Source organism: Muscardinus avellanarius (genome assembly GCF_963383645.1).
Source record: "Muscardinus avellanarius genome assembly, chromosome: 8".
NCBI lineage: Eukaryota > Metazoa > Chordata > Mammalia > Rodentia > Gliridae > Muscardinus > Muscardinus avellanarius.
Window position 1 is genome coordinate 110,687,265 of NC_137794.1, and position 24,038 is coordinate 110,711,302.

At 47.2% G+C, this 24,038-nt stretch overlaps 1 protein-coding gene across 1 annotated transcript; it reads left to right on the top strand.

The window, feature by feature from the left end:
- Positions 1 to 7,439: 7,439 nt before the first annotated feature.
- On the top strand, positions 7,440 to 24,012 carry ACAT2 (acetyl-CoA acetyltransferase 2; the record flags this gene model as incomplete). The annotated part of the gene is made up of 9 exons (XM_080700158.1): positions 7,440 to 7,494; positions 8,109 to 8,243; positions 13,801 to 13,982; positions 16,364 to 16,481; positions 18,449 to 18,592; positions 20,078 to 20,200; positions 21,334 to 21,488; positions 22,964 to 23,074; positions 23,842 to 24,012. 9 exons carry the CDS (start codon positions 7,440 to 7,442, stop codon positions 24,010 to 24,012), a joined length of 1,194 nt encoding a protein of 397 aa, XP_080556284.1.
- Positions 24,013 to 24,038: the final 26 nt, after the last annotated feature.

Genomic DNA, 24,038 nt, shown 5'->3' on the forward strand with positions numbered 1-24,038 from the left:
CCTCTTTAGGTGACTGAATGTTTATGATATTTGTGTGCATAGTTACTCAGTTTTTATGAACTGTTGTATCCTGTTAATGCATATTGCTCTGTGGCTCCAGTATATCTTACCTGTACTGACCAAACCTAAATAAAGATTTTTATTGTAATTCTTTCATTTGTATTTTTTGTTTTATTTTGGCTATATTTAGCATTTGTCATTTCTATTGATTTGCTGAATTTCTAATCATCCTTCGATTTACCACAAACGTGAAAAAAACTTCTTTTTCTTTTTGTGGTAGTATGGACTGGACCCAGGGGCATTCTACCTCCAAGCTACACCCCCTGCCCTATTGTTTATTTTTAAACAGTCTCACTAAGTTGCCAAGGGCCTAAGTAGCTGAGGCTGTCCGGGAACCATGATCCTCCTTGTCTCAGCCTCCCAAATCCTGGGATTACAGCCGTGTACCACCACGCCCGGCTTTTATTCTTTATTTTAAAACAGGGTCTCACTAAGTTGCAGAAGGCCTCATAAATTGCTGAGGCTAGCCATGAATCTGATCCTCCCGTCTTAGCCTCCCAAGTACTGGGATCACAAGCATGTGCCACTGTGCCCGGCAACATTGGCCAGTATAACTGATTTGTACTAATATGTCTGCATGTGTTACATTGGTAAGCCCATAGGTGAAATAGGATGTAGGAGAAAATGTTTTTAGGATAAAAGACTCAGTTAAATCTTCCCTCCATATAATTAAGGATTAACGTCCATGGCATTGAATGTCTTTAGAATCTGTAGATTTTCATATAGTTGTTACATTACTTGTGCTAAAAGCAAAATTATATATGTGTGTGTTTGTTAGTTACTGGGGATTGAAGCCAGGGAGGGGCATTCAACCTCCCAAGTTACAGCCCAGCCCTTTGTCAAAATTTTATTTTTGAAACAGGGTTTTGCTAAGTTGCTGAGGCTGATCTGGATCCCTCAGTCCTAAGAACTGGGATTACAGGCTAAACATAATGACAGAACCTCAGAAGTGGAGTTTTAATAACACTTGGCACTGAAGTAGAACTTACTTGAAAGTAAAGTGTCAGGAACTTAGACCTGGCTTCAAAAGGGCTGGGAGTATGGCTCAGGGGGTTCATCCCCAGTCACCCACCCCAACACTCACAAGTACTGGCACTGGGGATGTGGCTCAGTGTAGACCATTTGCCTGATGTGCCCTAGCGCTGAAGAAAATACAAAGCAAAAATTGCCCTGGCCCCAGTGCTGGGACTGAGTTCAGGGCTTCGTGCTTGGTAGGCAACCACTAGCACTAAGCTGCATCCCCAGCTATATTTTTTTAATTCTTGAGACAGAAGTTGCCAAGGTGTCCTTCAACTTTTGATCCTCTTCAGCCTCAGGGAGTAGCTGGGATTATAAGCAAGTGCCACTGCCTGGCCGTACTGGGGACTGAAAGGGCATTCTGCTTCTGAGCTACATTCCCACCCTTTTATTTTGAAAAGAGCCTTGCTAAGTTTTGGAGGCTGGCCTTGAACATGTGATCCTCTAGTTTTAGCCTCCCAAGTATTGGGATGACAGGCATGTACCACCACACCTGGCTTACATGTCTTTTTTGGTTAACCTTTTCTGCAGTTTTTTCAAGAAAATTTACAAATTAAAATCTACTAAACATTTTGATGTGTACTAAAGTAGTATTTCTGTTAAATACTGTGGCCTTTGGCTTTGCTATGGATATTCTTTTAATGTGTCCTTTTTTTTTTTTTGGCAACACTTCTAGTCCTGTTTTATTTTAATTTGTAAATGAGTTGCTAGGTTGGTGAGAATCTCATTAGTTGCTGAGGCTGTCCTCAAATCTGTGATTCTCCTGTTCCAGACTCCCATGTACTGGGATTACAAGCATGCACCCCCTCCCCTGGTTCAGTCCAATTTTTTGTAAAAATGGAATTTTTCTATCCTGTTTTTTACGTAACATTGGTATGCAATAGAAGTATTTTTTCCCTTTTTTTTTTTTTAACTTAGTGCTGGGGATTGAACCCAGGGGCACTCTACCTCCTAGCTATTCCCCAGCCCTGTTTTTTTTTTTTTTAATAGGGTCTTGTTAAGTTCCTAGGACTGTCCTTGAACATTGTTCCCTCCTAGTTCTGCCTCCCAAGTACTGGGATTACAGGTGTGCCCCATCATGCCTGCTATGGAAGTTATTTTGTCAATGAGTAATGTAATTTTATAATAAAAATAGGCTTGTGTGATGTTACCAGTTTTCACATGTTCTGTTGAATCTGCCTTGATGGGTAACTGTCAGTACTCCAGATTTTTGGACTGAGATGATTCGTCTGCCGCTCTGGTGATGAGAGGTGACTGACGGGTTGAGAGGCTTGAGAAGCTAGTGGGTGTGAATCTTGGCATTATTACCACTTTTGACATGACTTGGACAGACTACATAACCTCTCTGGCTCAATTTCTGTCCCTTATTGAACATTTTGTGAGTGCACACATATGCCTCTAACAGTTCTGTCTTAGCTTAGAAGGCCATAACACAAATACAATAGACTGGATGGCTTCAAGGACAGACATTTATTTCTCACAGCTCTGGAGCTAGGAAATCTGAGAAGAGCCTGATTGTTGGCTCTTTGGTTCCCGGTGAGTGCCCTCCTGGCTGCTGGAGATCCTCCCCTATTTCTCATGCCAGAGCTTGGTCCTCATCACCTCCTTCCCTCCAGGAACCATCACAGTGGGGATTAGGGCTTCCATGTAGGGACTGGGTGAGGGCACGATGCTCTCATCCACGGCGAGAGCCTCATACAGTGACTGCTCAGAAACGGAACCACTCTCGTTACCTCAGGGTGAAGTTCCAGTGCTGATGACAGGTCATCTCCCTGTGTCAAACACTCCAAATAGACATTTTTATTGTTTGGATAATTTCTGTTGAAAGAGAAGGGACAGAAGCTTTAGCTAAGAGGTTGGTAAGTGTTTGGAGCTGTCCTTTAGGGTTCTGCTACTAAAGCTCCCTGGGTAACTTACTCTGCCTCCTTACGCCTTCTAGAATAAGAAGAAATGTATTTAAACTGGGGGACAACTCACAAGCAGTCTTCATGGCTGCTGGGCCACAATCTTAAGTGCAGGAAGCAATCACGTGACATGATAACACAGTAATTAAGAAATGCAATTATACAGAATTTTTTTTTAAGTAGATAGCTAAAGGTTAACCCAGGCTAATGCAAGGTCAAGTATAGTCTTTTGGAAGTAATTTGTGGGCTAAGGGGACTAGTTCAGTGGTAAGTGCTGGTCTAACATGCTTGCATCCCAGGTTATTCACAGCACTCCAAAAATAAGTTTGGCCTGTGAAGGTAATACCAATTTCTGGACAAGAGGAATAAAGCTATTTCACAAGTTTCCCATTGGAGTTGCCAAATCTTCACATAAAGTCGTGAGTGCTATTGCTGGGAACTTACATAGGAGCATACATGTAGAAATGTGCATTACATGGACTTGGCCTCGCTTCTATTTGATATAGTTGACCATTCCAATTTCCAAGACCCTTTTGCAAAGCTTGGGAAGGTTAGTCTTTCTGACAGCTTATCTCTCGGATGTTCCCCATTTCTTCTGAGTAGTAGTTTGTTCTCTGTAGTCGGTGAATGTCTACTTTTTTTTTTCTTTTGAACTAGGGATTGAGTCTCAGGGCAGTCTACTTCCAATCAATGCCTCCAAGTGTGTGTGTGTGTGCGCGCGCGCGCGTGCGTGCACGTTCGTGCGTGTGTTACTGGGGATAAAATCCAGGGGCATTCTACCTTTGAGCTACCCCCCAGCCCTATTTTTTATTCTTTATTTTGAAACAGGGTCTCACTGACTTGCAGAGGGCCTCACTAAGTAGCTGAGGCTGTCTGCGAACTGAGATTCTCCTGTCTCAGCTTCCCAATTGCTAGGATTATAAGCATGTATCACCACCACCGGTGTATTTTTTAAATTTTTTTTATTTCCTGTGGTACTAGGAATGGAACCCAGCGGCATTCTACTTCCAAACTACACCCCCAGCCCTACTTTTTATTCTTTATTTTGAAATAGGGTCTTACTGAGTTGCAAAGGGATTCACTAAATAGTAGCTGAGGCTGTCTGCGAACCGCAATCCTCCTGTCTCAGTCTCCCAAATGCTGGGATTACAAACATGTGCCACTACACCCAGCTTTTTTTAACTTTTGAAACAGAATCTCACTAAGTTGATGAGAGTCTCTTTGCTGAGGCTGTCTTGTGATTCTCCAGTCTCAGCCTCACAAATACTAGGGTTATAGGTGTGCACCACCACACCCAGCTTTCACTGAGATTTTTTTTTTTTTTTTTTTTTGGTGGTACTTGGAGTGGAACTCAGGAGCTTTCTACCTACAGGGTCTCACTAAGTTGCTGAGAGCCTCACTAACTAAGTGACTGAGGCTGGCTTCGAACCTGCTGGATCCTCCCGTCTCAGCCTCCCAAGCGCGGGGATTACAAGCATGCGCCACCACGCTCAACTTCAATGAGATTTCATTTTTTTTTTATTTTTATTTTTTTGGTGGTACTGGGGTTCCTGGAAGCCCTTCTACCTCCGGGATACACTTCCAAACCTATTTTTATATTTCTATTTGGAAACAGGTTCGCCTAAACCAGCGTGCGCGGCTGGCTTCGAACCTGCGCAATCCTCCTATCTCTGTCTCCCAAGCGCAGGGATTACAAGCATGCGCCACCACGCCCAGCTATTTACTTATTATTATTATTTTTTGGTGGTACTGGGGTTCCTGGAAACCCTTCTACCCCTGGGCTACACTCCCAGACCTATTTTTTATATTTTTTAAATTTGGAAGCAGGGTCTCCTAAACCAGCAAGGCTGGCTTCGAACCTGCGCGATCCTCCTGTCTCCGCCTCCCAAGCGTGGGGATTACAAACTGCCACCACGCCCGGCTTGGTACATTTATTTTGAAATAGTGTCTCACTGAGTTGCAGAGGCTCTCACCAAGTAGCTGAGGCTGTCCTCAAACCTCAATCCTCCTATCTCATCCTCATGAATGCTGGGATTACAAATGTGCACCACCATGCCAGCTAGCCTGTAACCATTTCTGCACTGTTAATAAAAGAGCTTTCCCAGGGGTCACTCTATATCCAAATCATAACACTTTTCAGAGTTGTCAACATATAAATGGTAACTGAGCCACGGTTTTGACTGGTATTACCCAGGAAGCCGGTGCAAAGCAGGAAGGATGGGGAATATATCAAGGGGTACGGTAAGTTCACAAAGGAGACCAAGAATGGCCGGAGCAAGAGGAAGATGTCCTGGAATAAAGCTGAAGCCATGGAAAGTGAGAACGTTCCAGACGACAAAAAGACTTAGATAGTGCGCTGCTGGGTTCTAAGCAAGGAGGACCCGATCCCATCACCAGTCCAGATCCTAAAAATCAGTCCCCAAGGGAACACCATTCCTTTTTCTCCTTCTTTTTGCACACTCCAGTCATCTCTGGATTATTTGGCCGTCCACATCTCTGCAAAGTAGTCTTACTTTCGGTTCCCAAGCACTAATGATTTTTTTCAGGTGACTTTAAAGTTCATGAGGATTCTCCAAGCTGGTTGTCAACAGTTTTGTCCCCACAACCTTTTGGCAACTTCTCTTGCTTTTCTACAGCTTCCCAGCCAACAGAGATGCTTGCCTAGAAAGACTTCCCTTCCTGGCCGAGCAGATGTCTTCCTGATAGAGTTCTCCGGCAGCCAGCAAGGTGTGCAAGGAAGCAGGATGGTTCTTTTCACAAAGGTGGGAGCCCTGCAGCTGGCCCATAGAGGTGTGTCTACAGGGAACAGCTGGGACTGCAAAAGGAGTCAGCCCCAGGCCCTGAGGGAATTAAACTCAGAAAGATGGTGGTGCTCGCTTATGGTGTCAGCATTTGGGAGGCTGAGACAGGATCACAGTACGTGGACAGCCTCAGCTACTTAGTGAGGCCCTCTGCAACTCAATGGGACCCTGTTTCAAATGAAAGAATAAAAAATAGGGCTGGAGGTGTAGCTCGGAGGTAGAATGCCCCTAGGTTCCATCCCCAGTACCACAAAAAAAAAAAAAAAAAAAGAAAAAAAAAAAAGAAAAAGGAAAGCTGGGCACGGTGGCGCACGCTTGTAATCCTAGCATTCGGGAGGCTGAGACTGGAGGATCGCGGTTCCTGGACAGCCTCAGCTACTTAGTGAGGCCCTTCGCAACTCAGTGAGACCCTGTTTCAAAATAAAGAATTAAAAAATAGGGCAGGGGGTGTAGCTCGGAGGTCAAATGCCTCTGGGTTCCATCCCCAGACCGGCAACAACAACAACAACAACAACAACAACAACAACAACAACAACAACAAAATAAATTTAAAAAAAGAAAAAAGAAAAACTCAGAAAGATTCTGACCTCACTTAATACATGCCTCCTTTCAGTGTGCACTCTGTCAACCAAAGGCTTTCTAACTTGGAGGGCACGCCTGCTCCTTGGAACAGCTGGAGGGGACAGACCTTCCGGAAGAGGCCATGGTGCTTGCCCTACACGGGGAAGGCAACGCTGAGCCTTGGGGCTGGGGCCTCTCCTAGGAAAGACCCAATTAGGGCCTGAAGTGAAGGAAGGATCACCGACGCCCAGGCAAAGTGTGGAGGAACTTTTGAGGACCCTCCACCGGAGGACACATGGGAATTGTCCTCAGGCTTGCAGTGCGTGGGCAGCTTTCCCACCCAAGATTCTCACCAGTACTGGGCTGAATGGGAAATACTCTCTGGTCAACTCCACTCCTGATTGTCTTGAAAATCTCCATGGTATGGTAAAAACAAAACAAAGCCTTTCATTGGAGGGTCCAGATAAAGATGTGAGGCGTGGGTGCGCCTGCGTGCAGGCAAGGCTCGCAGTTCCGTCTCCCGCGCCCTCGCTCCACGCCCGGGACTCAGCCCCTGGCCCGGGACACACTCATTTCTGCGGAGACTCCAGTCTCCGGCCCCGGAATCCCGGCATCTCGTCCCAGAAACGCTTGGCCAGACTCCCCACCCCGCCCTCGTCCTGGGACCCCCAGACCGCGTCCCGAGGCACCGTCCCCTCACTCGCTGCAGGAACGCCCCCTCCTGCTCCGGGACCCTCCGACCTCGCCCGGTCCCGCGAACACCCTGGCCTCTGGTCTGGGGACCCCTCCCCACGCTAAAGAGCCCTCGGCCCCGCGCTCCAGGAGCGCTCCGCCCTCCCCTCCGCGCATCGGGGCTCTCAGACTCGCGGCGCAGGACCCTGATGGCAGGCGGCCCCGGGAGCCGCCGCCCCCCTCTCGGCCCCAGGCCCGGGAGCCCAGCCCCGCCTCCCCGGGGCGGCCCGGCGCCTGCGCAGTGGGGTGAAGGGCGGGGCGCGCTCAGGCCCCGCCCCCGCCGCGGCCTCAGCCGCCGGGGAGGGCTTTACCTCACTCGCCGGCAGCGCTGGACCGACGGCGGCGCAGAGGCGCAGGTGGCGGCATGAGTGCAGGTCCGGACCCCGTGGTCATCGTCTCGGCGGCGCGCACCGCCATCGGTGAGTGGTTGGCGGGCAGGAGCGGGGTCCGAACGGCCGGCCCCCTTGGGCAGGCGAGCGGAGGGGAGGACCTGCGAGGCGAGGGAGAGGGGCGAGCGGGGGCGGCCCGGCCCGGACCCCCGGGGCCGCGGGAGCCGCGCCTCGCGCATGCCCAGCTCGCCCGCGGCCCTGCCCCCGGCCTGGCGCGCCCCTCCGCCCCCCGCCTCGGATTGGCTCCCGGCGGTAGAGCCACCTCGCTACCAGGATCTCCCATTGGCTGGGATGGGGAAGCGTCCTCTCGTGAGGCCGCTGATTGGCCAGCTCCGGGAGGCGCCATCCGTCAGCTTGCGGTGGCAGGGGCCGGGCCGCTAGTGGTCTGATCCCGGCCCTGGGCTGGGGTCGGGCTGGACGCACTATGGCTAGAAGTCCTTGCTTCCATGTCTTTCGTGCCTCCAAGTCGTTGGCCCGCCAGAGCGCCGGGCGCCTTCGTTTGGGAAGCGTGGAGCCGCACTCACCCCGCGGTGGTCTTTCCGAAGCGCCCATCTCCCGGGCTCGGGGTGCGGGAGCCCCACATCGCGGGGTGGGTTTCCCCAGCGCCCGCGGGGTGCAGATGTCCGCTCACTATTCTGTTGTAGGCTCTTTCAATGGTGCCTTATCCACTGTGCCTGTCCACGACCTGGGCTCTACTGTCATCAAAGAAGTCCTGAAAAGGGCCGCTGTGGCTCCAGAAGAGGTGTCCGAGGTCATATTTGGACATGTTTTGGCAGCAGGTAACTCCCTAGTCACCCCAGGAGAGGTCAGGTTTATTAGAAACAGCCCGTCGTCTGTGTGTGTGACACACACACACACACACACACACACACACACACACCCCTCTACATTTGCTCAGAATCCCTCTGCTAGGATTCCTTCTGTCATCCTTCTTCCCAGCCCTGTCAGTAACTTCACCTAGCGTAGCATTCAGCTTCCTTAAATGCATTTTCTGAATGATCCTAAACCACTGACCCACAGTACCTGTAGAAGCAGGGCCGGCCTGATGCGTAAGAGAATGCATGGTCCTCCATACTCCATACTAAATGTTACACAGAGAGTGAAAATGTAGTTAATTTTTCCTTTGTGCCTGATTCTGGGAGGTGCTGGAGGGATGGCCCCAACCACACAGGTAAAGTCCTTGCACTCTGGGGGCTCCTTTCTCAGCTCGGAAGCTAGGTTGCTCCTCAGTGACAGGGGGTGCGGGAGTGGGGGGTTATTACTCCCTGGAGGAAGGTAGAATCCTGAGAATGCCTCCATTTTCTGGCCCTTGGTGGATTTCTAGACTAGTGATCACTGACCATTCCTAATTAGTTACTAATAACTGGATTTGTGGCTGGAGTATAGCTCAGTAGTATAGTACATGACCATGGTCACTCCCTGGCACTAAAACAAACAGAAAAGCTAGTTTCATGCTCACTCACTAGAATTAATTCTAGTTAATTATTATGATAATTGGTAATACTCAGACCTCACTTCTGTCTTTACCCTGAGACCTGGCCCACTTATCTGTGTATAGTCTGAACATCCCTTATGCGAAATGCTTGAGACCAGAATTGTTTCAGATTTTGGAATATTTGCATATATATAATGAGATGGCTTGGGGCTGGGACACACATCTGAACATGAAATTTATTTGTTTTGTAAACACCTTATATGCCAGGTGTGGTGGCGCACGCTTGTAATCCCAGCATCCGGGAGGCTGAGACCGGAGGATCGTGGCTCGCGGACAGCCTCAGCTACTTAGTGAGGCTCTCTGAAACTCATTGAAGCCCAGTTTCAAAATAAAGAATAAAAAATAGGGCAGGGGTCGTAGCTCAGAGGTTGAATGCTCCTGGGTCCCATCCCCAGACCCACAAACACAAAAACATCTTATATGCATAGTTGTTTTTGTGTGTGTGTGTGTGTGTGTGTGTGTGTGTGTGTGTGTGTGTGTGGTACTGGGGATGGAACCCAGGGGCATTCTACCTCTGAGCTATACCCCCAGCCCTATTTTTTATTTTTCTTTTTTATTTTTTGCAGTTCTGGGGATTGAACCCTGGGGCATTCTATCTCTGAGTTATACCCCCAGCCCTATTTTGTCTTCTTTATGTTGAAACAGGGTTTCACCAAGTTGCAGAGGGCCTCACTAAGTAGCTGAGGCTGACCATGAATCTGCGATCATCCTGTCTCAGCTTCCCAAGTACTGGGATTACAAGCATGAGCACCATGCCTGGCTTCTATATTTTGAAGCAGGGTCTCACTGAGTTGCGGAGGGTCTCACTAAGTAGCTGAGGCTGGCCTTGATCCTGCGATCCTCCCGTTTTCAGCCTCCCCAAGTAGTCCTGTACCACCACGCCCAGCTATACCTGTGTTTTGACTTCCGAGTGTCACATGAGGTCAGGTGTATAATATTCCACTATGGTATCATGTCAGCACTTAAAAAGTTTTATCTACTAGAACATTTCAAATTTCAGATTTCAGAATAAGACAGTCAACCCATATTCTTTTTGTAGTTTTGCAGTTTCTCTTCCAAATTCTTTTTACTTGCCCTTCTGTGCCTTAAAGTCTTGTATGACCCATACCACTTTCTCGTGACTCCCCAAGGCTGTAAAGTAAGCTGTGGGTTGGTACCTGCAGCCTCGCGTATTCTTGCCCCTTGCGGGTTCTGCATTCCAAGATCCATGACTCAGACCTTTTCCTTTGCCATAGGGCATCCATTGCTGGTTTTTCTGGTCTTTCTTTCCACGTTTAACCGACTTCTCTAGTATCTCTTACATAATCATGGTAAAAGTAGCTATCTTTCTTTTTTTTTTCCCCTATGGTGCTGGGGATTAAACCCAGGGCATTCTACCTTGAAGCTACACCCCTGGCCTGATTTTTATTTTTTTTATTTTTTTCTGCAGTACTGGGGATGGAACCCATGGTCATTCTACCTCCGAGCTACACCCCCACCCCTATCTTTTATTCTTTATTTTGAAACAGGGTCTCACTGAGTTGCAAAGGGCCTCACTAAGTAGCTGAGGCTGTCCATGAACCTCAATCCTCCTTGTCTCAGCCTCCCGAATGCTGGGATTTCAAGCGTGCTCCACCTGGCTTTATTTTTTTATTTTGAACAGGGTCTCACTAAGTTGGGGAGTGTCCTCATTAAGTAGCTAAGGCTGGCTGAAAACCCGGATCCTTTTGTCTCAGCCTCCCAAGTTCTAGGATTACAAGTGTGTGCCACTATTCCGGACTAAAATAGCAGTGTTTATTGAAGACCTTTTAAGTACAGGGCCTTTATTTTTTATTTTATTTGTTTATTTATTTATTTTTGTGGTACTGGGGTGAAACCCAGGGGCCTTCTACCTCCGGGCTACAGTCCCAGACCTGTTTTATATTTTATGTGGAAACAGGGTCTCACTAAGTTGCTGAGAGCCTCATTAAGCTGCTGAGGCTGGCTTCGAACCTGTGATCCTCCTGTCTCAGCCTCCCAAGCGTGGGAATTAACAAGCGTGCGCCACCGCGCCCGGCTAGGCACAGGGCCTGTAGAAGCACTCTGCTAAGCTCTGCCTTTCCTCCTCTCTTCATCCTCCCCGTAAGTCTGTTGGGTCCTATTACCTTCCTCTCACAAATGAGTAAAGAGACTTTGGGCGGTAAGTAACTTCCAGGGTCCTGGTGTGAAATGGAGCTAGCACTTGACACAGGTCTGTCATTCTCCTGCAGCCAGGTGCCCTCCACAGTCCGGTGACAGATGTACGGAGCGCCTCCCACACGCCGGGCGCGCTCTTAGCAGTGAGGGATGAGCGCTGTCCACGGCACTCGCGGAGCGCAGCTTCTCAGATGCCAGCACTGCGACGCTCAGCACTCATTTCTTTCTTTCTTTTTTTTTTTTTTTGCAGTACTGGGGATGGAACCCAGGGACATTCTATCTCTGAGCTACACCCCCAGCGCTATTTTTTATTCTTTATTTGAAACAGGGTCTCACTGAGTTACAAAGGGCCTCACCAAGTAGCTGAGGCTGGCGTGAATCGTGATCCTCCTGTCTCAGCCTCCCGAATGCTGGGATGACAAGTGTGCGCCACCACTCCTATCTTCATTTTTTAACCTTAAATGCTTTGAGGATGAGAGTATAGAAAATACACATAATTTTTATAAGAGTTATTTACTTAAATGCATATGTAAATCATTATAGCTTAAAAAAGCAGAAGCATTATGCAATATTAATGTCTCTATTAACTGGTATCTTATGAATTCAATCCAGAGACTATTTTGATGCTTTTTTTTTTTTTTTTTTGCGGGTCTGGGGATGGAACCCAGGGGCATTCTACCTCCAAGCTACACCCCCCAGCCCTATTTTTTATTCTTTATTTTAAAACAGGGTCTCACCGAGTTGCAAAGGGCCTCACTAAGTTAGCCGAGGCTGTCCACGAACCCTGATCCTCCTGTCTCAGCCTCCTGAATGCTGGGATCACAAGCGTGCGCCACCACGCCCAGCTGACTGAGAGTTTTTTTTTTTTTTTTTTTTTTTTTTTGGTGGTACTGGGGTTCCTGGAAGCCCTTCTATCTCCGGGCTACACTCCCAGACCTATTTTTACATTTTTATTTGGAAACAGGGTCTCCTAAGCCAGTACGTGCAGCTGGCTTCGAACCTGCGCGATCCTCCTGTCTCTGCCTCCCAAGCGCAGGGATTACAAGCGTGCGCCACCACGCCCGGCCTTGACTGAGAGTTTTGAAACTGTCAACTTCGTCTGTTTCTCTGCTGTTTAAGTGATGATATTTCTTCCCAACTGAAGGAAGTCCCCACAGTTGAATTCTAGAGATATCAGTCCTGATTTTTTCTATAACTTACATTACCACTGACAATGGTGTGATTAATAATAGGGAAAGAACTTTTCTACTAGAGGGTTTAAGTAACTCCTTTACTTCCCAGGTATCTTAAACCACAATCATGAGAGCAAATGGCCTTAGTTAGAAATATTAATAATGCCTAACTTTTGACTTATATTAATAAGCTTGTGTAACTTTAGCTGATTGATAACCTTGGTTTTAAATTTCTTTCCCTTCATGAGGAAAAGCTAAGCTATATCAAAAGATGAAGATCTCAAAGTTCTCTCTTTTTTATAATTTTTTTATTTTTGGGGTGGTACTGGGGGTGGAACCCAGAGGATTTCTACCTCCGGGCTATACTCCCAGCCTTATGTTATATTTTGTTTTATTTGTTGTTTTTTTTTAAGAATCTGTGATTTTTAAATTTTTTTTAATTAAAAAAATTTTTTATTGATGCATTATATTCATACATCATATTGGGGTTAAAAAAAAACTTGTGTGGACATATATGTACACATCACCCATTTAGCCCCTACCCAGTTCCCTCCCCATCCCTCCTTCCCATGCCTGGCTTAGTGGTTGACTTTGATATGTTTAAGTTCATTGTGTGTTTTAGAGAATTTCCTTCTTCCCCCTCCCATCCCCTCATTTAGGTTGTCTTGTTTGCTCCTCTATAGGATTTCCTTTTTTATCTAGAGTTCCTCCTATGACCCATTTCTCCTTAGCTTCACATATGAGGGAAAGCATCTGATTTCTTATTTTTTGTGACTGACTAATCTCATTTAGCATAATGTCCTCCAGTTCCATCCATTTCCCCGAAGATGATGTAATTTAGTTTTTTTTTAATGGCTGAGTTTATATTTTATTTGAAACAGGGTCTAAGTTGCTGAGAGCCTCACTAAGCAGCTGAGGCTGGCTTCGAACCCATGTGATCCTCCTGTCTCAGACTGCCAAGCGCAGGGAGTACAAGCATGCGTCACCACATCCGGCTCAAAGTTCTCAATGTATAAAGAATTTCTTTGTGAGCCAGGTGTGGTGGCATGCTCTTATAATCCCAGCATTCAGGAGAGTGAGACGGGAGGATCACTGTTCATGGACAGCCATAGCTACTTTAATGAGACCTTTCACAACTCAGTGAGGTCCAGTTTCACAAATAAAAAGACTAAAAAATAGGGCTGTAGCCATAGTTCAGAGGTACAATGCTTCTATGTTCTATCCCTAGTACCATACACAAGAGAACAAAAGAATTTCTTTGTGAAAAAAATGTTTTCTTTATGGAGGAGAAAGCCTGTATCTGTGAGATACCTAGAGAGCGGCTCAGGTGGTGTATATTCAAGGTCTAGACTGAGAGGTGGAGAGTCCACGCAGGCCTTTGTGCCTTTGGTGAGGACGCAGCAGGCCCACAGGCTCAGAGTGGCCGATGCCCTCACTGGCAGGTTTGCATGGTCTTGCACCCTGATACTTCATCCTTTTCCCTGATTGCTGAGAGGGTTCTCTCCCTTCTTGCAGGCTGTGGGCAGAATCCAGCTCGACAGGCCAGTGTGGGGGCTGGGATTCCGTACTCCGTTCCAGCCTGGAGCTGCCAAATGGTGTGTGGGTCAGGCCTGAAAGCCGTGTGCCTCGCAGCCCAGTCCATAGGGATCGGCGACTCCAGCATTGTGGTTGCAGGAGGCATGGAAAGTATGAGCAAAGTAAGCCTGTGAAGAGCTGCCTCTCCCTACCTCAAATCGTGCACTCGTGTCCCTGCTAGCCTGTGAAGAGCTGCCTCTCCCCTACCTCACACCGTGCACTCGTGTCCCTGCTAGCCTGTGAAGAGCTGCCTCTCCCCTACCTCACACCGTGCACTCGTGTCCCTGCTAGCCTGTGAAGAGCTGCCTCTCCCCTACCTCACACCGTGCACTCGTGTCCCTGCTAGCCTGTGAAGAGCTGCCTCTCCCCTACCTCACACCGTGCACTCGTGTCCCTGCTAGCCTGTGAAGAGCTGCCTCTCCCCTACCTCACACCGTGCACTCGTGTCCCTGCTAGCCTGTGAAGAGCTGCCTCTCCCCTACCTCACACCGTGCACTCGTGTCCCTGCTAGCCTGTGAAGAGCTGCCTCTCCCCTACCTCACACCGTGCACTCGTGTCCCTGCTAGCCTGTGAAGAGCTGCCTCTCCCCTACCTCACACCGTGCACTCGTGTCCCTGCTAGCCTGTGAAGAGCTGCCTCTCCCCTACCTCACACCGTGCACTCGTGTCCCTGCTAGCCTGTGAAGAGCTGCCTCTCCCCTACCTCACACCGTGCACTCGTGTCCCTGCTAGCCTGTGAAGAGCTGCCTCTCCCCTACCTCACACCGTGCACTCGTGTCCCTGCTAGCCTGTGAAGAGCTGCCTCTCCCCTACCTCACACCGTGCACTCGTGTCCCTGCTAGCCAAGTGAGCTAAGTGTCAGGGCTACGGTCACTTAGGCAATGAAGCCTCTCAACCAGTGTGACTGGAACAGAGTATGTTTTATCTGAATGGCTGTTACTGAAGCATAAGGTATTTTCTGAATTAACACTTCTAGTATGAGCTGGTTGATACCCTTGGTTTTAAAATTCTTGCCATTGTGAAGAAAAGTCAGAATCAAATGTTACTGCTTACCTTCCTGCACCTGACAAGGAAGACCCAGCAAGCAGACTTGTTGACCTTTTGGTATGGAATATGGAAAGGGGAGCACTCGGTGGTGCTCTCCTGCAGTAGACTCGCAGGTGGGGTTTGTTTTACCATGTTCCGTCCCTCAAATTGCACAGTGGTAAAAGTCGAAAGTATGTCCCTTGCCTTCTACTCGGGCGTCTCAGGGTCTGACCTAGGAACCCGCTGGTCAGAGGCCAGTCCAGGTCAGCCACTATGGAGGCTCGGGAGGATGGAGGCTGAAGGTGGCAAAAATGGCCAGTGGTTTTGACGGGACCATTCGAAAGTTTGCAGAGTACTCTTCCCAGAACTTTTGTACATGTGGTCACAAAAACCCACATGAAAGTGATGCTATTATTTCTAGTTTTCAGGTTATTAAAAAAAAAAAAAGTGATGTGCAGAGCCAACATTTAAGCACAGATTTTTTTTTTTTTTTTTTTTTTTTTGTGGTACTGGGAACTGAACCTAGGGGGATTCTACCTCCAAGCTACACCTTCAGCTCTAGTTTTTATTCTTTATTTTATTTTATTTATTTATTTTTTTGGTGGTGGTAGTACTGGGGTTTCTGGAAGCCCTTTTTATATTTTTCATTTGGAAACAGGGTCTCTCTCTTTTTTTTTTTTTTACCAGTCTGGGGATGGAACCTACAAGCTATACCCCCTGCCCAATTTTTTATTCTTTGTTTTGAAACAGGGTCTCACTGAGTTGCAGAGGGCCTCACTAAGTAGCTGAGGCTGTCTGCAAACTGTGATCCTCAAGTCTCAGCCTCCCAAATGCTGGGATTACAAGCGTGCACCACCACGCCCAGCTTTATTCTTTATTTTGAGATAGGATCTCTTCAAGTTGTGGAGGGCCTCACTGAGTAGCTGAGACTGCCTGCAAACCCATGATCCTCTAATCTCAGCCTCCCAAGTACTGGGATTACAAGTGTGTGTGCCACCCCACCTGACTTTCTTTCTTTCTTTCTTTTTTTTGTTAATAAGAGTGGGTGTTGTCGTGTTGCCCAAGCTGGTCTGGAATTCCTGAGCTCAAGCAGTCCTCCTGCCTCAGCCTCCTAGGTGCTAAGACTCTCGGACATGTGTCACTATGCCCTGTTAAATACGCTCTTTTGACTCCAAGCCTTTACTTTTTCCGTTGTATTGTAGCTGCTATTGAGTTGTTAGAAGTTAAGGACACTCATAAGTCTCTCCTATTAATTAGGCAACCTGATTATTTTCATTATATCTCTCATCAAAGTAGGACACTATTAGCATTACTCAAGCCTTTACAGGAGCTGCTCCTGTTTTTCTACACTGGGGATTGAATCTAGGGTCATTCTGCCTCTAGTTTGCCCAGTGTGGCCTTGCACCTGTGAGCCTCCTTCCTCAGCCTCCGCGCAGCTGGGCTCAGGTGGGTGCCACTGTCTCGCTCTTGTTTTTTAGGCTCCTCACTTGGCTCACTTGAGAACGGGAGTAAGGATTGGGGAGACGCCGCTCGCCGACAGCATACTCTGTGACGGCCTCACAGACGCGTTTCACAAGTATCACATGGGTATTACAGGTAAGACCGATGTGGCTGAACAAACACAGGCTTGGGGATGGTTGAAGAAAAGTGTGTGCTACCAGTGCGTCTCAGTTTCTCAGGCTCCAGGTGGGTGGCCAGGCCACTGGACCTCTCCCGTGGCCAGGAAAGCTGAGGTGTGGAACGGCGTCCAGGGCCCTGGGAATCGCATGGTGTTCAGACGTTTGTGGAGCTGGCCAAGTGGCCCACATCTCCTTTGGGCCCCATGCCTGAAAGCTGGTCGCAGTTGTAGGTGTCATTGAACCTGGGATCCTCCTGTCACAGCCTCCCAGTACTGGGATTACAGTTGTGTGCCACCATTCCTGGTCTTTGTGTTTGTTAAGCTTGATGTTTTTGGTTTGGTTTTGATTCATGTTGGTGCTGGGTATTGAACCCAGAGCCTTGTGATTATTAAACTTAGTCATTTTAGCCAGATGTGGTTCATCCCCAGTACTGCAAAATAAAATAGGTAAATAAATTAATTAACCAAAAAAAAAAATAAAGCTTGGGGTTTAGCTTGGAGGTGGAATGCCCCTGGTTCATTCTCTAGTACTAACAAAACACACCATGACACAAGCCAGGCATGATGGTGCACACTTGTGCTTGGGAGGCCGAGACAGGAGGATTTCGGTTCGCAGACAGCCTCAACTACTTAGTGAGGCCCTTTGCAACGCAGTGAGACCCTGTTTCAAAATAAAGAATAAAAAAAAGGGCAGGGGGTATAGTTTGGAGGTAGAATGCCCCTGGGTTTCATCTCCAGTACCGCAAAAAAACCCAAAAATGAATAATGCAGCACACGCTCCTGCCTAGGATCCTGGATAGAACAATAAAATAAAATAACTTACTATTAAGACTTTACTTGGAGCCGGGTGTGGTGGCACATGCTTGTAATCCCAGTGCTTGGGACGCTGAGAACAGAGGATCGCACAGGTTCGAAGCCAGCCTCAGCTACTTAGTGAGGCTCTCAGCAACTTAGTGAGACCCTGTTTCCAAATAAAATAAAATAAAAAATAGGTCTGGGAGTATAGCTTGGAGGTAGAAAAGCCCCTGGGTTCCACCGTCAGTACCACACACAAAAAAACAAAAGATTTTATTTGGGAAATTTGAATAGAGACCAAGAATTAGGTAGCATTGTATTGATGTTAAGCTTCCTGATTTTTTGTAACTGTGTTTGTGTAAAAAAATAGCCTTGTTCTGGGAAGTGTATACTGAAATTTAGGGGTGAAGGGACATTGTATCTCCAGCTTTTTGTCAGATGGCTCAGAAAGAGAATGTTAACACAAATGGGGGCTGGACATGGCGGCGCAGCATTTGTGAGGCCGAGGCAGGAGGATTGCAGTTTGTGGCCAGCCTCAGCTGCTTAGTGAGGCCTTTGTAACCTAGTGAGACCCTGTTTCAAAACAAAGAATAAAGCCGGGCGTGGTGGGCATGCTTGTAATCCCTGCACTTGGGAGGCTGAGACAGGAGGATCGCACGGGTTCGAAGCCAGCCTCAGCTACTTAGTGAGGCTCTCAGCAACCTAGTGAGACCCTGTTTCCAAAAAATATATAAAAAAAGGTCTGGGAGTATAACCCGGAAGTAGAAAGCCTCTGGGTTCCACCCAAGTACCACCCCAAAACAAACAAAAACAAAACAAAGTAAAGAATAAAAAAGTAGGGCCAGGGGTGTAGCTCAGAGGTAGATTGTCTCTGGGTTCCATCCCCAGTACTGCAAAAAAAAAAAAAAGTAGGGTAAAATATAAACTGACTCTGATTCAGGAGATTCTCAAAGAGGAAGAAGGCAATGGCCCCTAAGTGTCACCACAGCATGTTCAGATCCGTGGGGGTGGGTGGGGCCCACTCAGAGGCTGCTCCCAGCCCTCCAGCGAGCCTGCAGGTGTGTGTGGACAGCACTGGTGTAAGTGTGGACAACTTGCACTACCAAAGGCAACTCATGAAAAGACTGGTTTTAACTCTTTTTCTCCCCAGCTGAAAATGTAGCCAAAAAATGGCAAGTGAGCAGAGAAGATCAGGACAAAGCTGCGGTTCTGTCCCAGAACAGGACAGAGAGTGCCCAGAAAGCCGGCCATTTTGACAAAGAGATTGTCCCAGTTTTTGTGTCTTCTAGAAAAGGTGGGTATATAAGTCCTAATTGGCCTAAGGATGCATTCATATAGATGAGATTAATACAGAGGAAGCTGGGCGCAGTGCACACGCCTATAATCCCAGTGCTTGGGAGGCCGAGCCAGCAGCATGGTGGCTTTCGGTTTAGCAGTTGGCAACCCAGAAAGACCCTGCTTCAAAATAAATAGGGCTGGGGGTGTGGCTCAGAGGTAGAATGTCCCTGCGTGCAATTCCCAGTAACCACACACACACACCAGAATAACATACAGGAATGTTTATAAATTTTATCTTAGGGTTTGTGGGTTGCAGGGACATAACCTGGCCATGTATGTCTAGATGTTGGGCAGGGGCGATGCTCTGTTTATGGGACATAGTAAGGTGGGAAGCCGGCAGCCATCAGATCGTGGTTACACGCTAAACTAAACCTCAGATGTGATGCTCTTTATTTCCTGTTGCTTGCGTATACACCTCACGTTCACCTTTCTAGAGTGTGTCTCTCTGGCCTACTTGCCATTACCTAATATAGAATATGGACTCAACTTCCCTTATTGATCACTGACATCTCATGTCCAGGCCTGAGACTCCCTGGTGCAGCCAGCCAGCTGCCTTGGCCCATACCGCCATGCCTTTGGACATGCTGGAACTACTTTTATCAAGAAGTGTTATGGGTTTGGAAAACATTCAGAATGTCTTTGGAATGTCTTTTAATATAGCTTTCCTCCTATTGGAATGACAGTGGGTATATGTCAATAACCTTTCTGCCAAACAGGAATCTTCTTGTTTCTGAGAAATCCATCATTCCAGCCAGGCATGGCGGCCCACACTTGTAATACCAGTACTTGGGAGGCTGAGACAGAGAATTATGGGTGCACAGCCAGACTTTGCAACTTAGTGAAACCTCTGCAATTTAGTGAGACCCTGTTTCAAATTGCAAAAGTAACAGGCATGATGGTGCATGCCTGTAATACCAGTACTTGGGAGGCTGAGGTAGGAGGATCATAGGTTCAAGGACAGTCTTAGCAACTAATAAGACTCTTAACCTAGCAAGACCCTATTTCAAAATAAAAAGCCAAAATAAGACTGGGGGTATAGCTCGGAAGTAGAATGCCCTTGAGTTCAATCCCCAATGCCCCCCAAAAACAAATAAAAAATAGGGCTGGAGCTCAGAGATAGAATGTCCCTGGGTTCAGTCTTCAGTTATACACACACACACACACACACACACACACACTCTCTCTCTCTCTCTCTCTCTCTCTTTCACACACACACACACACACACACACACACACACACACACGTCCCATCCATCCATGTATCCACCATTCTACCTATCCATCCATCCATTCTTCATTCCCAGCACACTCACTGCCATTTACACACACACACACACACACACACACACACACACACACACCCATCCATCCATCCATCCAGTCTTTATTCCCGACACACTCACTGCCATTCTGTACTAATTTTGACTTTTCCTCTTTTCAGGTCTTACTGAAGTTAAAGCAGATGAGTTTCCACGCCATGGCAGTAACCTTGAAGTCATGTCCAAATTGAAGCCGTACTTCCTTACTGATGGGACAGGAACCGTCACCCCCGCTAATGCTTCAGGTTTGATTTCTGAAAGGCGTTTGGGGGATACCATCTTCTGCAAGGTCCATGACTACCTGAACACCTCTTTATATACAAAATGGTTCTTATTTTTTATTTAAGGTACTAGGGCTTAAATCCAGGGATATTTACCTGAGCTAAACCCCCAGCCCTATTTTTTATTTATGGATTTATTTTTTGGTGGTACTGGGGGTGGAACCCAGGGGTTTTCTATCTCTGGGCTATACTCCCAGATCCATTTTATATTTTATTTGGAAACAGGGTCTCACTCAGTTGCTGAGAGCCTCACTAAGTCGCTGAGGCTGGCTTTGAACCTGTGCAGTCCTCCTGTTTCAGCCTCCCAAGCGCTGGGATTACAAGCGTGCGCCACCACACCTGGCTCCCCCAGCCCTATTTTATTCTTTATTTTTTAAACAGGATCTCACTAAGTCACAGAGGGCCTAACTAAATTGCTGATCTCGAACCTGCAGCAATCCTCCTGTCTCAGCCTCCCAAGTAGTAGGATTACAGGTATGTGTACCACACCTGGCTCAAAATGGTTCTTTTTTTGTGTGTGTGTTGTGTGAGTCTGGGATGGAACCCAGTGGTATTCTACCTCTCAGCCACACCCTGTGCCCTATTTTTTATTTTTTAATTTGAAACAAGGTCTCACTAAGTTGCGAAGGGCCTCAGTAAGTAGCTGAGGCTGGCCGCAAACCCTGATCCTCCGGTCTCCGCCTCCTGAATGCTGGGATGACAAGCGTGCGCCACCACGCCTGGCTACCTTTCCATCTTTTAATTGTCATGTTCTACGGTCAGTTGAATCACACTCCAAATTTCCTTCTTTTCCCAGTAACTGAGCCTAGGAGTTTTCCACTGCCGAGTAGCCTTTTTTGAGACAAAGTCTTACTAATTGCCCAGACTTGCCTTGAACTTGTGATTCTGTTCAGCCTGAGTAGTTAGTTGGGAATGTGTCACTGTTGCTGGCCAAATAATACCATTTCTGACTAAAGTGGAATTCTGATGAATTGCGGCAAATGGCCTTGAGAAGATGTCAGAATAACCTAACTGGTGTCTTTGGATGGCAGAGATGGTAGCCACGTGTAACTAAAGTTAAGAAGCATTGTGGAAATTAAGTCACATACATCTTACAGGGATAAATGATGGTGCAGCAGCTGTGGTTCTGATGAAGAAGTCCGAAGCCGACCAGCGTGGGCTTCCACCATTAGCGCAGATAGTTTCCTGGTCACAAGTTGGTGTGGATCCTTCCATTATGGGAACAGGGCCGATTCCAGCCATAGAGCAAGCTGTGAGTATAACTTCGTAGGCCTTTGCTGTTGGTGGGACTGCTGGGAAGACCAGCGCAGTAGCTTTCCAAACACAAATGCCAAGATCGCGTGATTGCTTTCAGCTTTTCCTATCAGGTTTCATTTCATTCCCTTCTGCGAACCATGAGTTCTCTTCCCTAGAAATATTTCTAGTCTTAATCATGAACAGCTTAGAACTTCTTTTGTGGTACTAGGGATTGAACCAAGGGGCATCCTACCTCCAAGCTACACCCCAAGCCTTTTTATGAAACATGGTCTCCCTAGGTTGCTGAGACTGACTTTGAACCTGTGATCCTCCTGTGTCAGCCTCCCGAGTACTGAGATTACAGGTATGGACCACTATGCCCAGCCAGCCAATATTTAGGACACTTTGTAGTTACTAGTAGGATTTTGAAAGCACATCATGAATCTTTTAGATATAATTAATGTCACAGAAGCAGTTTTATCACTGGGCTCACCTAGGAACAATCCGGCTTTTAAGGTCCTTTAAGCTGGGTGTAGGAAGTGCATAACTATAATACTAGTAGTTAGGAGGCTGAGACAGGATTGTTGGCTCAGAGGCAGCCGCTGCAATTTTTCTTTTATTTGTGGTACTGGGGGGGTGGGGGTGAAACCCAGGGGCTTCCTACCTCTGAGCTACACTCTTAGACCTACTTTATATTTGGAAACAGGGTATCACTAAGTTGCTGAGAGCCTCAGTAAGTAGCTGAGGCTGGCTTTGAACCTGTGCGATCCTCCTGTCTCAGCCTCCCAAGTGCAGGGATTATAAGCATGTGCCACCACGCCTGGCTTTCTCATTTTTTTTAAAATCAGAATTTGGAAGATGCATAGCCACTATTTGTAATGTGGCCATCCCCCTGCATTTTTCTTCCTGGCATTCTGATCACACCTTGCCCTCTCCCAGACAGTCGCTGCAGGAGCCTCAGCCCTATCTGCCTTCCCAGGCTCTGCATTCATCTGCCCCTGTCCCCCTTTTCCTTTTGGTCCTGGGGATTGAACTCAGGATTGGAGGTAGACAGTTCTACCCCCAAGCTACACCCCTTGCTAATTTTATTTCTATTTCAAAATAGGGTCTTGTTAGCTGGACGTGGTATAAACCCCATGCTTGGGAGGCTGAGACAGGAGTATTGCACAGGTTCAAAGCCAGCCTCAGCTATTTACTGAGGCTCTCAGCAACTTAGTGACACCCCGTTTCCAAGTAAAATATGAAATAGGTCCGGAGTATAGCCTGAAGGTAGAAAAAAGCCCCTGGGTTCCATCCCCAGTACCACAAAAAAAAGGAACAAAATTGGGTTGGACTGGAGGTCTGGCTTTGTAGTTAGTGCCTCTGGGCTAAATCTCCAGTATGTATGTATGTGTGTATATATATATATATTTCCTGCAGTTTGTCTATCAACAACAAATGGTTTAACTTCAGCCTTCCTACCCACCTTTCTCCTACTCATCCTTCCTTTAGGTTGCAAAAGCAGGCTGGTCCCTAGGGGATGTCGATGCATTTGAAATCAATGAAGCTTTCGCTGCTGTCTCTGCTGCAATAGCTAAGGAACTTGGACTGAACCCAGAAAAGGTAACTATGGTCATCTTTAGCTTGCTACTGTGCTTAAAAGTTGAAGTATTTCTCAAGTTTGGTCATTAATGGAGGAGTACCAGGACTCAGCTCATTTATTGCCTTGAGAGGCGATAAACGTCTTGTACATTAGTTTAATTCAGAAACGCAGTGTTTTAGGCCTTCAAATTATTTTTAAAAAACAAGAGGCCAGGCCTGGTAGTCCCAGCATTCAGGAGGCTGAGACCAGAGGATCATGGTTCGCAGACAGCCTAAGCTACTTAGCAAGTCCCTTTGCAACTCAGTGAGACCATTTCAAAAAATTAAAAGGACTAAGTATAGGGCTGGGAGCTTAGCTCAGAGGTGCAGTACCCTTGAGTTTCATCTCCAGTACCACACACACACACACACACACACACACACACACACACAAGCAGCAGTGCATGTCATAAAGGTATTAATTCCTAAGCAGTTGTGATAAAAGCTTAAAAGGGGCCGGGCATGGTGACGCACACTTGTAATAATCCCTGTGCTTGGGAGGCAGAGATAGGATCGCGCAGGTTCGAAGCCAGCCTCACTTGCTTCCAAATAAAATATAAAATAGGTCTGGGAATGTAGCCCGGATGTAGAAGGGTTTTATCCCCAGTACTACCAAAAAAAAAAAAAAAAAAAAAAAAGAAAAAGAAAAAAAAAAGCTTAAAAAGGTCTTAACATTAAGAGACAAATTTGAGACTCTAACCTCTATCCAAAGAATAAATGCTCTAAGAAAATCTTTTCTTCCCTTTTAGGTCAACATTCAAGGAGGGGCGATTGCCTTGGGCCATCCTCTGGGAGCATCTGGCTGCAGAATTCTTGTGACCCTGCTACACACACTGGAGAGAATTGGTGGGAGGCGAGGCGTGGCAGCCCTGTGTGTGGGAGGCGGGATGGGAATAGCGATGTGTGTGCAGAGAGCATAACTGCCCGATGGCGTGCTTGTGAATCA